This window comes from Filicampus tigris, chromosome 1 (genome assembly GCF_054856515.1).
Source record: "Filicampus tigris isolate MCC_2025a chromosome 1, RoL_Ftig_1.0, whole genome shotgun sequence".
Classification (NCBI taxonomy): Eukaryota; Metazoa; Chordata; class Actinopteri; order Syngnathiformes; family Syngnathidae; genus Filicampus; species Filicampus tigris.
The window spans coordinates 37,889,513-37,901,936 of NC_141217.1; the positions used below are offsets into that span (position 1 = coordinate 37,889,513).

The 12,424-nt window shown below is 45.2% G+C and overlaps 1 protein-coding gene across 2 annotated transcripts in view; it reads left to right on the forward strand.

Annotated features, from left to right (window-relative positions):
- The window catches only part of LOC147153968 (low-density lipoprotein receptor-related protein 1-like), a 98,959-nt gene that overhangs the window by 42,441 nt on the left and 44,094 nt on the right, over positions 1–12,424 (forward strand). For both annotated transcript variants that reach the window (XM_086038448.1, XM_086038456.1), the window contains exons 10-24: positions 403–546; positions 631–867; positions 1,547–1,727; positions 2,114–2,336; positions 2,438–2,627; positions 2,704–2,826; positions 4,246–4,386; positions 5,294–5,419; positions 6,144–6,260; positions 6,359–6,439; positions 6,530–6,697; positions 9,895–10,077; positions 10,966–11,163; positions 11,586–11,831; positions 11,933–12,130. In XM_086038448.1, coding sequence (XP_085894574.1) covers positions 403–546; positions 631–867; positions 1,547–1,727; positions 2,114–2,336; positions 2,438–2,627; positions 2,704–2,826; positions 4,246–4,386; positions 5,294–5,419; positions 6,144–6,260; positions 6,359–6,439; positions 6,530–6,697; positions 9,895–10,077; positions 10,966–11,163; positions 11,586–11,831; positions 11,933–12,130 — 2,556 coding nt within the window. The remainder of the gene's footprint in view (positions 1–402; positions 547–630; positions 868–1,546; positions 1,728–2,113; positions 2,337–2,437; positions 2,628–2,703; positions 2,827–4,245; positions 4,387–5,293; positions 5,420–6,143; positions 6,261–6,358; positions 6,440–6,529; positions 6,698–9,894; positions 10,078–10,965; positions 11,164–11,585; positions 11,832–11,932; positions 12,131–12,424) is intronic.

Sequence of the window (12,424 nt, forward strand, 5' to 3'; positions counted from 1 at the left end):
AATGTTTTCCAATATACATCTTTATTGTAAAATTCTAACAAAAAGGGAGCTCCCTGGGTCATCAGCATGCATTCAAAAGTTAAATGAAAAATTAAACAATAACTCCATATAATTTTAGTACAGTAAATAAAGTGCTCCAAAATTTCTAAATGACAGAAATGTTCAAATTTCACTTTTCTTTTCTTTGTTTTGATGTCAAACAAAAACAAAAAGTGCAGCGCGTTCACTGAAAATTTAAATAAATAGTTCTTTGAAGTGAACACAGTGTTAAATTGCTTTATTATCATTTCAGATTTGATCCGATTTTTAAAAAAGGCCGATGCCGGTATTCGTCAAAACACTGAATATCGGAGCTGATAATCGGCCCGGCCGATAATCGGTCCATCTTTGCTGTTTTCACAGTGCGTAGCCATGCATGCGCCTTGGATCAGTTTGGCAAGGCTGGAGGTTGCTCGGACATCTGTCTGCTGGGCAACAGCCACAAGACGCGCACCTGCCGCTGCCGTTTCGGCTTCAGCCTGGGCAACGACGGCAAGTCTTGCAAAAGTGAGTGACGCTGTTCAGTCGAGGTGCATCCCTTCGAGCTCTCCATTTCGCTGCCGGCGGTTGCAAATGTCCCTTCTTCTCCAGAACCAGACCACGAGTTGTTCTTGGTGTACGGTAAGGGTCGTCCCGGGATCATCCGGGGCATGGATATGAATGCCAAGGTACCGGATGAGTACATGATCCCCATCGAGAACCTCATGAACCCGCGAGCTTTGGATTTCCACGCCGCCAGTGAATTCATCTACTTTGCTGACGCCACCAGCTACATTATCGGTCGACAGAAGATCGACGGAACGGAGAGAGACACCATATTGAAAGACGGTAAGCGTTTTGCGGACAAAAGCACTCAGACGCGCCTGCTTTGCTCTATTCGGGGCTGGTGATGAAGTGGGAAATACCCGAGGAGAAGCTTATGAGGAGTCGGGTTGCCAAGAGCAACGGAAATCACGGCTGACGAGCTTGTTCAACTCGTGTACGCTTTGCTGGCGGGCGGGTCATTTGATTGTCGGCGTTCCTAACTGCAAGCCTAATCGCTAATCGCTAATAGCTTTGAGCCTCCGTTGAAATATTAGCGCACAACGCCATGAAAGAATCTGTAGCTCATAGCGTCTTAATTTTCATTCAGAACTGACCGGCTATTTTTCGTCTAATCAGCAAATTCAGCTCATTTACGTTCAGGCTGTGTTTGTTGATTCTGTCGCCTCTGCTATTGTCGCGTCACTCGTGTGGTCACTCGAAGCATCATCCCATCTGGCGTTTTGTAGTCGGGGACATTTTTGGCCTGGTTATATGAAAGAAAAGCTTGATTAATCAAGGAGCTATTTACATTTTAAGAACGCTCCTTGCATGACCGTGCCAAGGCACAAAGCTCCAAGGTGTCAAATCATTTTTTATAGCCTGCACAGGGCCCTCACCTGGTAGCTGTTATCACAGCATATAGTGGAGCTTTAAATGATGTTGTACTTTGAGTTTGCAAAGCTGTTTTCTCTGCGTATCTCAGGTATACACACGGTAGAGGGTCTGGCAGTCGACTGGGTGGGAGGTAATCTCTACTGGACAGATGACGGGCCGAAGAAGACCATCAGCGTTGCCAGACTGGAAAAGGCTTCTCAGACTCGCAAGACTCTGATCGAAGGCAAGATGAGCCACCCGCGTGCCATTGTGGTGGACCCCCTGCATGGGTGAGACACTTCTGAGATTTGTTTCTTGATGCTTTATACACGTTGGAAGATAATTGCTTGAAACCTCGCGCAAAGACTGAGAAACCTCTCGTCACGACACGGAAAGCCCATCATTCAAATGTGGCATGGCTGTTAACAATGCCACGTTAACACATTTTCACACAGAAACACAGTTTCACATTGAGAACGACTTTGCTTTCACTTTGCAGGGACTTTAAGTGGAACATGTAAAATGTGACGAATGTGGAGTTTGTGGTTTCAAAGGGCATTCTGCTTCCAACACTGCGATCGCACGGCTCACGTCGATTTGTCGTCCAATAGCCCCAATATGATCGAGTGTCATCTCTGATGGCTTTTGCCGGGCGTTTTCTCTCACCGTCTTCCAGGTGGATGTACTGGACCGACTGGGAGGAGGATCCCACTGAGAGTAATCGAGGAAAGATCAAGAAAGCTTGGATGGACGGATCCAATCATCAAGTTTTCCTGACTAGCAAGACAGTGCTGTGGCCCAACGGATTGAGTCTGGACATCCCTCAGGGTATATTGTACTGGGTGGACGCTTACTACGACCGCATCGAGATGGTTTACCTCAACACCACCGAACGGAAGGTTGGCTTGGCTCGAGAATATGATCTCCTTCTTGCTTTCTTTTTTTTCAATCGCTAACGTGTTGCGACTGCGCGATCCTCCTCTGGTTCCTCGTTGAACAGGTGGTGTATGAGGGTCAGGAGCTGAATCACGCCTTTGGTTTGTGCCACTACAAGCAATTCCTCTTTTGGAATGAGTACCGTGGAGGTAGCATCTACAAACTGGACCAAGTGACCAAGACGGTCACGCTACTGCGGAATGAGAGGCCGCCGATCTTTGAGATTCGGGTGTATGACGCCCACCAGCAGCAAGGTACCGCAACGTTCCTGACAGGACTCGGCGTTTATTTCACACCTTGGTCCTCAATCTTTATTCTTTTCTTGCAAAGGCACCAATTTATGTCGAAGTATGAACGGGGGATGCAGCAGCCTGTGCCTTGCCATCCCTAATGGCAGGTCCTGCGGCTGTGCTGATGATCAAATCTTGGATGCGGATAACGTCACCTGCAAAGGTGAGGCAGCACAGACGGGGTCTTAAGTGTTTGATGTTGTTGTCTCACCTGGACGGGGGGGGGGGGGGTCCCAGGCTGAGCTAAGTGTTCGCTCTTAGACCAAAGAAATGGGCAGCATTTATCGAAAAGAACATTTGAAATACTTGCTTGTCATCTTTTGACTCATAAAGATATGTCCTTTTATGTCCAGGTTGCGCCAAACGAAGGTTACAAATTTTGAAAGTTGACAAACTGGGGTGGGTGATGACAACTGTATGTATGAAAAAAAAACAAATGCGCCGCTTTGTCGTCTTGCCTCTGGACGGCAGCACAAACCGCAAGTCAAGACAATACGTGAGCCTTCTGCTGATTGCTTTTCAATGTAAAGGAGTCTTTTTTTAAGTTCCAAAGATGTAGAATAAATCTTTTCTCATTTATTTTTGACCGGCTTTCCGTGACATATCCAGAACGGGTCCGCAACGCCCTTTTTGAAAATGACTGGCCTTGTTTCTGTTCTCCCTGGACTCGTGAGATTACGGTGCTGTTGCTGCCAAAATGGTGGACGTTAACTACCGCATTGACATGTATACATTATGCAGGCATTGATCTCATTATTAAAAAAAAAAAAAAAAAATCATTCTTACAATAAGAATTGGCTAATTGTGTCCAAAATGTACGGAGGCCATACAGCTGCATATCTGTCTATGAAAATGATCAAAACCGGCTCAATACTGCATTTCAGTAGATGTCACACTAATGGCTCTAGAAACCAATGTGCACATTTTCTACTAGGAAGGGAACCAGTTTCCTTAAAGTTTAATTTACATGTAATCTCTAAATACAATCAAGTGTAGAAAGAAACAGTGTGATCACTCCCCCCACATGTGTGCAATTTTTATTTTATTTTATTATTATTATTATTTTTTTTTTAATCCAAAATTCTTTTATCAGTTATAATTTTGCTGCTTTTGCTGATTTTAGATTTTTGTCCAGGTACCGTTTCGGTACCGGTATTTTATGCAGGTATATCATCGAAGTCAAAATTGTAGTATTGTGACAACACTAACAGCATGTCAGCCCTGTGAGTGTCAGATCACCCGAGAGAGCCTTGTGCTCTCAACCAAGCTTGTTACATAGAGAAGGAATGCTTTGTTGGAGTTTTTCATGGAAGCTCAACGTGGACTTTAATGGAAAATGAATCACCCAGCAGGGGTGGCGTCTGTCAAAGCGTTCTCAACTTTGCTTTCCACCCACAAACGACATTGCACAATATACTTTGACAGTATACGTAGCCGCCAGATGAGTGGGAGGCCATCTTCAAATGTTAGCGCAACTTGAGGACGAACAAACTGCCACCTGTTCGCACGGTCGGCTATTGTGTGGGACTCTGGTCTGAATGGCCCATCTGTTTGTGCTCCTACCCCCGATCCCATGGCGCAGCCAACCCCTCCTACGTGCCCCCGCCGCAGTGCCAGCCCGGCGAGTTTGCCTGCAAGAACAACCGCTGCATCCAAGAGCGCTGGAAGTGTGACGGGGACAACGATTGTCTGGACAACAGCGACGAGGCCCCCGAGCTTTGCCGTAAGTGTTCCTTGCCGCCGTCACGGTTGCCCGGCAACGCAGAAATAAACACAATCTTGTTTAAGGCACTTTGCTAATGCAAAGCAAGCAAGCACCAGCGGGAGGCTTCCAAGAGAGTCTCTTTGAAGCAGCTTGATGTGGATGCACGCAGTAAATTTCGGAGAGTACATTTTACTGTCAAAAGACTATATTTGGTCCCAGTCTCAACCGAATCCAATTTACACTTGGAAGAGAATAATATTCAGTCACTTTGACACAGAAAAACATTTGGAGAGCTATTTACTTGAAACTCCAAGTAAATTTTACAAGGAGAGTCAATTTTACTTGCATTGTATGACTTTATTTTTTAAAAAAAGTCACACAAGGGTTGAGGAACGTATCAACAAACTTCAGGTTGGGAGACGACCACCCTACCACCTGAGCCATTGCGCTCCTAATGTGACTTTTTTAAATCACTGATGTCAGGCCTAATACTTGTACATCCAAAAAGAGACAGGATTTGTCTCCTTTTGGAGACAACAGTAATTGACTAACCTTACTAACAAGTTGTTCAAAAAGCACTGAAACTTGAAAAGCTGGACATGTGTACGCTGAAAAAAAGTACTTGGTTTTCAGTTGCACATGATTCAAATGCGTTAAACTAATATATATCATTTGTTTATTTTGGGGGGGAAACATGGGAAAATGACATCGGTTTACCCCCCTTTTAATCATGTGCAATCGATGTTCAAATTCAGTAAATCCAAAGGATCTTTTTTTTTTTTCTTGAGTTCCCTTGTCAAGGTTATGGTGCATTTTAGGTTGTGAAATTTCACCCGAACGCCAAATGGCCAACTTTTTGTGAGTGGCGTATGTGCCGCACAACATGTCCGTTTTGACTCACGGTGCTCCTGATGTCTCCCACAAGACCAGCACACCTGTCCGGCGGACCGATTTAAATGCCAGAATAACCGCTGCATCCCTCTGCGCTGGCTGTGTGACGGCGACAATGACTGCGGCAACGATGAGGACGAATCAAACACCACGTGCTCTGGTAGGCTTCAACTCAACACCACCTTTCAGTTTGCTTTTCTTTTTTTTTGTGTTTTTGTTTAATTAGTCAGCGGCTATTTAAGTCAAAGTTTACATTATGAAATTGTAAATACAAATCATTGTAGCCCATGGCTAATTTCCACTTTTGTCCCTTGACTAGTTTTTTTTTTTTAAAGTAATGTCATGTTAAGTAAAACACAATAGAATGACAACAAATGGGCAGAATTAAAGTGCAATGTGATATGTCAACAAATGAGACAGAAAACAGTTTCTGTAAGGTTGTGGTTACATTTTGGATTATCCACCAACCATCTCTTCAGTTTGTTACAAGAATGAGCTGAGCTCAGTTGTAGCGCATTCCATGAATGATGTTTTTGGCTGGTTACGTGAATGCTTTGCATGCTTAAACTGTATAGCAGCAGTTTCGAACCAGCGACTGTGTAAAACTTGCATTTTTTTTTTTTTGGTAGAGTATGAGTGCAGTGGTTTTCAAACGTGTGAGACCTCTTAGAGAGGATCGTGTTTTCCTCTCCTACAACAAAACATAACTACCATGTGTACCCCTAAGTGCCATAGGAATTTAAGAAAACTAGTTATGTTACGATAACATCCACATTTTCCAGAGAAAATGCGTTATGTAGGTTGGTAATGTTAATGTCATTTTTTTTTTTTAAGTAAAAAAATCAAAGATGCTGAAACGCGTTTTGCACTTTCTTCCCTGCCAGCACGCACATGCCCTCCGAATCAGTACCCTTGTGCCAGCGGTCGTTGCATCTCCATCTCCTGGACATGCGACCTGGATGATGACTGCGGAGACCGCTCGGACGAACCCGACTCATGCGGTGCGTGCGGACTGCGTCGCGCTGTCGTTGCGTTAGCTTGAATAGCGCAGCGGCGGGTCGTTCAGCTCACACCGCCCCTCTCCTTACCTTGTCTCCAGCCTATCCCACGTGTTTCCCTCTCACCCAGTTCACCTGCGCAAACGGTCGCTGCATCAACATCAACTGGCGCTGTGACAACGGTAAGCACCGGCACACCTCCGACCTGGTCCTCGAAGAGAAGGCGTTGCGTCACGGATAGCCGTGTTTTTGTGCCGCGTGCTTCTGCACAGACAACGACTGCGGGGATAACAGCGATGAAGCCGGCTGCAGTCATTCCTGCTCCAGTGTGCAGTTCAAATGCAACAGTGGTCGCTGCATCCCAGAATATTGGACTTGCGATGGCGATAACGACTGTGGCGACTACAGCGATGAGACGCATGCCAACTGTACCAATCAAGGTGAAGCGCATGTGTACATGGAGTCTTGTTTGTTGTCAAAATGTTCCTGTTTGAATCGTGGGGATGTAACGATTCACTCAAGCCCCGATTCGATTCGATTTTTTGGGGTTTTTTTTTAATCGCTACCATGCTTGTCTATGTGGGCTAGTGCGGTGCTGCAGCCATCCACAAACGTGTGCAATGTGCAATGATGTTTGGCGCAAGCGCTTCATTTGATCTACACGATCAAAATGTGGCATGCATTTGGAATGGATAAAGATTAGAAGGAACATCATATTTTACCACTCTAAAATAGTATATTCTAACAACCTCGGTATGTTATGTCTTTTGTTAGGTGTTGCTGTTTAGGGCTTGTGAGTGCTGCTGAGTTGATAAATGCAACACTCTGTGTGACTCGAATCGATTGTATATTTTTTTTACATCGATGCATATTTTAACTCAGTCACTGCCAGACATTTCAGACCCTCTTTTACCCTAACGGAAAAAAATTGAAAAGAAATATAAATAAATTCCTAGGATGGAAGTGCGGGACTGTGAAAAATAAATAAATCAAATAAATACGTCAATGGCAGTGAATGAGTTAAGCAGTTGAAATCAATTTGAAATCGATTTTGGATTCATCGTTACATCCCTATTGAAGTGTCATCATTTGTGTCGCAATGGCGTCACGTGAGCCGCCTGCGCACTTCACTAGATCTCATCTCAGCCAGCATCCAAGGATGAACTCTTAGGTGTGTGTTTTTCAATGGATGGTGGTGCTCCATGTGTGAAAAATGAAACTGTGTGGTGCATCGGCAGCGAGTGTTTAATCTGCTCAGCATTTATCCGATATTCATTCAATAAATGGTTTAACCTCTGCTTGTACTTGACAAGTAATCCACCTCATTTAAAATATTCCCTGTACATTTAATAACGGTTACACAATGGTGAGCGTTTGGACTGTTCAACATACTGCATGGTTACAATTAGAATGCGTTGTTTGCTTTGTTGTCAAATCAGAGTTGACTCAACGCCACCAAATAGATTGAGGTCCAACTTGGTGTAGTTTGTGCGTTTCCGTCCGTGCCTGGCAGCCAGGCCGTCGCATTTTCGAGCCTCTCTTCTTCACGTCACGTTTGCTCCCCGATTGGCCTCTAGCTTCGCGCCATCGTTTTTTCGGCAGATCCTCATGCCGTCTCTGCTAAAGATGCGGTTATGCTCCGAGGTTGGCTAATAATGAGACCGTTTTGTGGTGCACAGATGTTGAGCATTTGCAAATCTCCGTTGACCATCTTTGGAAGATTGGCTTTCACCGCCTAATCACCGCCAGGGCCTTATAGGCGAGCGTGCGCGGCTGTGCGCTGTGTGTGTTCTGCTGTTTAATGTGCTGCCTGAGCCGTGCGCAATCCCAGCCAAGCGCTGTCGAATCCCAGCAGGCAGTAAACAAGGCTCAGCATGACCTGTTGGCTTAATGAGCAATCTGCGCTCTGTATGTTTGCAGCCTGGCCTCTGATGTCATTACCATGAGTGAAAAAGCAATACCACCACGCCCCCCTACCAACCCCAACCGCCCCCCCCCCCCCCGTCTCCTTTACCGATCTTCTCTGGTGAAAGGCCCGAGATGGCCTGCTGTATCCGTGCCAAATGCTGACCTTTGTCATGAGGGACACTCTTTGTGTCAGCACCAGCGAGGTGCCCCTTCTCCTCTTGTGACATCAATCAGAGAACTGTGCGCGATTGTTGTTTGACTTGGCACGGCGTCCAGCAGTTGACCGCATCATATTGACACAATAATCAATTGCTAGAAAGGCCTGTCGTCGCTCTCCTCCGTCCTCGCCAAGCGCGTCCGCTCTGTGGCTCTGTCCTTTACCGGCCTGCCTTACTAATGTCTTCTTCAGTGCTGTCAGTGTTTGTTTGCCTTTTAGCGGGGTGACGCCGAACCCGCAACACTGATTTCTATGGAAGTTTGTGGAGACGTGGCAGGTGAAGTTATTGACATTTAGCGCAAATGCAGATCAACTTTGCAGATGGAGGAATTTAGTTTGGCTCTCTAGGAATGGAGTGCCGCTCGGTAAAATGTAACTTTCGGGCCCCACAATTTCCACGCAACAAATTTCTTGGGCACTTAGAATTTGTTGAAATATGCCTGATAATAATAATATTACTAATAATGGTAAACCTTTTCTTCCTATGAGCCAAGATGGGGACCTCAGGCGAAACTACATTTTCAGCTTCTGTGATTGAGGCCCCGCCCCCCGTGTCTCTTTCTGTTTATTGACACTCGTGGAAAAGCTTTAGAAAAGTGTCATTTTCCTTGTCTCCACTTCTGACATGATTTCTGTTGAATTGTTTGTTTGCTCCTGCTTTCTCTCACAACGTTAAACCTCTTCACCGATTTCGTTCAGGTGCATAAAACGGAAGGAAATAGTGGCGTGGTCTATGTAGAACGAATTCCGATTGACTCACGTGTGCAAGTTGGTGAGAAGAATATTGCATTAGGGCTGCTCGATTATGAAAAAAAAAAAAAATTAATCCCGATTATTTTGGTAATCATTGAAATCACGATTATTCACTTATTTTTTGGTACAAAGCAAGAAATTGTTGAAATGTAAACAATATAAAGACAAATAAATGTCAGTAAGTTCCTTTTGGACCAAACAAAAATGATAAAATATAAATAGCATTTTAGTATATATAAAGGTGCAAATGTATCAATTCGGGTATTATTTCCTTGTGTAAACAAACAGTGCATTGGATATAAATGCATATTAATATTCATTTTCTGCCATTTGATTATGCCAATTTGTAATCGTGGAGTGTAGTAATTGTAATTGAATTTGGATTCATTGCGCAGCCCTACGGTGCATACGCATTTTGAATCGGACGGCGATTTTGCTTACACAGCGAGCTTGTGTGCAAGAGTAAGAACATTTCTACGCATTTCTAAACTAAATGAGGCTAAATGATGTCATCTGATGCGTCACCCTTGCACGCTGTTGATTGCAGAATCTGCTGGCCGCAATGTGGTCATAGAAATACAAACCTAGCGCTCCTCAATCTTTTTTATATATATATATATATATATATATATATATATAATTTATTTTTTTTTTTTTTTTTACTGTTGTCAGTAGTTCAACGTTGGTGGTGAGTAGGCAGACTTGCTTCTTTGGCTCTTTGTGTAATTGAAGCCAAGTGCCTCCCGCTTGTTTCTGCAGCGACCCGGCCCCCAGGTGGCTGCCATGTGGATGAGTTCCAGTGTCGCATGGACGGTTTGTGCATCCCCATGCGCTGGCGCTGTGACGGCGACACAGACTGCATGGACCTAAGTGACGAGAACAAGTGCGAGGGTGTCACTCACATGTGCGACCCAGCTGTCAAGTTCAGTTGCAAGGATTCAGGTGAGGAAGCTCTCACCTTGTGCTTCAAACACTTCAAATGATTCTGGACGACGCTCATCTTGGCAGCAGTCAAGCTGGTTCACATCGTTCCAGTGCGAAGGCATTGCCTTGCACAAACCCAAAGGATACAAAAGAGGCTTTTTGTGCACTCAGCTTGGAATATTTGGGAGCGTACCGCAAGCGCAATATCAAGTTTGAAGTGATGGAATTGGAAGCAAACGGAGTTACGCAGAAGGAATTTGCGGCCCCCGTCGTAGCAAACCCGCAAAACTGCTCAGGGAGAGGCCAGCAACATTTGTCATCAAAAATGACTCCGACACAATGAATGCAGAGTTGAATGAAGTTTTGTCATTTGGTGATATTGCATGACCCCTTCTTGTGACATGTCAGCCCTTCGGTCATTCAGAAGCAGCTGAATTGAATTGTTGAATTGATGATGTGTTGCGATGCCCCCAAGTCACTTTTTTTTTCTTTTTTTTTCCTTTTGGCATTTCAAAAATGTTTCCATGAATGATAAATATCACTTCGCCATGTTGCCTCTCATCCTCCTCACTGATGCCAGTTTGAGCCTGACATCCAGATGCAGATATTCAAAACGCCGTCACAGTTTCTCTTAGGTTTGATAAATCACCAAATGCGCTAAATGAATCTATTTATACCTCCTCTTCCCATAATGTGCAAAATGAACCGCGCAGCAATTTGCTGCCTTTGGCAGATGCAATCCAGGGTTCGGCGGGGTCACCCGTCTCCGCGTCTGTGGGACGAATCAATTTGTACCCGTTTTTTTGTGCAAGCAAACCTTGGGGAAATCAAGCCCGATGGCTTTGCAATGCACAGAGATGATTTGCGGACAGAGGCTGAAGGTTTTCCATCATGTGATGCCGTCAGCTCGCTGCATCAGCAAGGCCTGGGTGTGTGACGGCGATAGCGACTGCGAGGACAACTCGGACGAGGTCAACTGTGACGCGCTGATATGCAAGTTGTCTCAACACGTGTGCGCCACCAACGACTCCATCTGCCTGCCTGTCGAGAAACTCTGCGACGGCACTGACGACTGTCCGGACGGCTCCGATGAGAAGCTTTGCGGTACGTAATCCTTCCGCATACCGTATGAAGGGAAACGCTCGCATTTAGTCCGTGCTTCATTATTTACTGGACCCCTCCCACAGTTGGAGTGGGAATCGAATGACGACACGGTCATCGCAATTAAAAAGTAATTGTGATTATGCATTAATCTATATATTGGAAGGAAATCAGCCACCAGACATCACAGTGGATATGAAAGTGGGGGGGGGGAGTCATAATTACATTGCTACAAAAGAAATGAAAGACAAATGCATCTCCCTGTTCTCGGTCAGCACTTACTTTTAAAAATTCGGAAGCATACAGTAGAGAACCTGTTGGGCCCTGTTGCAATATTAATGCCAGGTCACATGAGAAAATCTCGTCTCTTCAATAAAGCCCTGCGTTGGGAACCATGTCCTTGCTGTTTTTTTGCCGACTTGCAGACTTGTGTTCGCTGGACAACGGCGGTTGTAGTCACAACTGCAGCATCATTCCGGGCGAAGGCTTCATGTGTTCCTGTCCGCTGGGCATGGAGCTTGGAGCAGACAACAAAACCTGCCAGATCCAGAGCTTCTGTGCCAAACACCTCAAATGTAGCCAAAAATGCGAGCAGGAAAAATCCAGCGTCAAGTGCTCCTGCTACGACGGCTGGGAGCTGGAGTCGGACATGGAGAGCTGCAAAAGTACTGGTGAGGAGGACAAATTTGGCTCAACTGAGGCTTGAGTGAATAAAAAAAAAAAGAAAGAACAAATGTCACTCAAAACACTCATATTTGGCTCTTGTTGCTAGATCCCTTCAAGCCTTTCATCATATTTTCCAACCGCCATGAGATCAGAAGGATCGAGCTTCACAAGGGGGAGTTCAGTGTCCTGGTACCAGGCCTGAGGAACACAATCGCGTTGGACTTCCATCTGAGCCAAAGCACGTTATACTGGACCGACGTCGTCGAGGACAAGATCTACCGGGGGAAACTGTCGGACAGCGGGGGTGAGTTAGCAAACCAAAGTCAAGGCAAAGTGTTGACAACCCAAACAATAGTTGAAACATAGCGTTCTGATCAATATTGCTTTTGTGGAATATGAGTTAAGGAACAAAATGCACCGGTTTTTAGCCATCTCGGCCATTTTCACCTGTTTTCTGAAGCTGAGCCATGATTGGTTGTTACCTGAGCCCTGAGCAAGTGTGATGTCATTTTCAGTCGACAGCAAGTGGCAAAATAGCCGCCCCCCGAGATGGACAGAAATGGGTGGATTTTGCTGCCAAACTCAGGTTCCACAAATG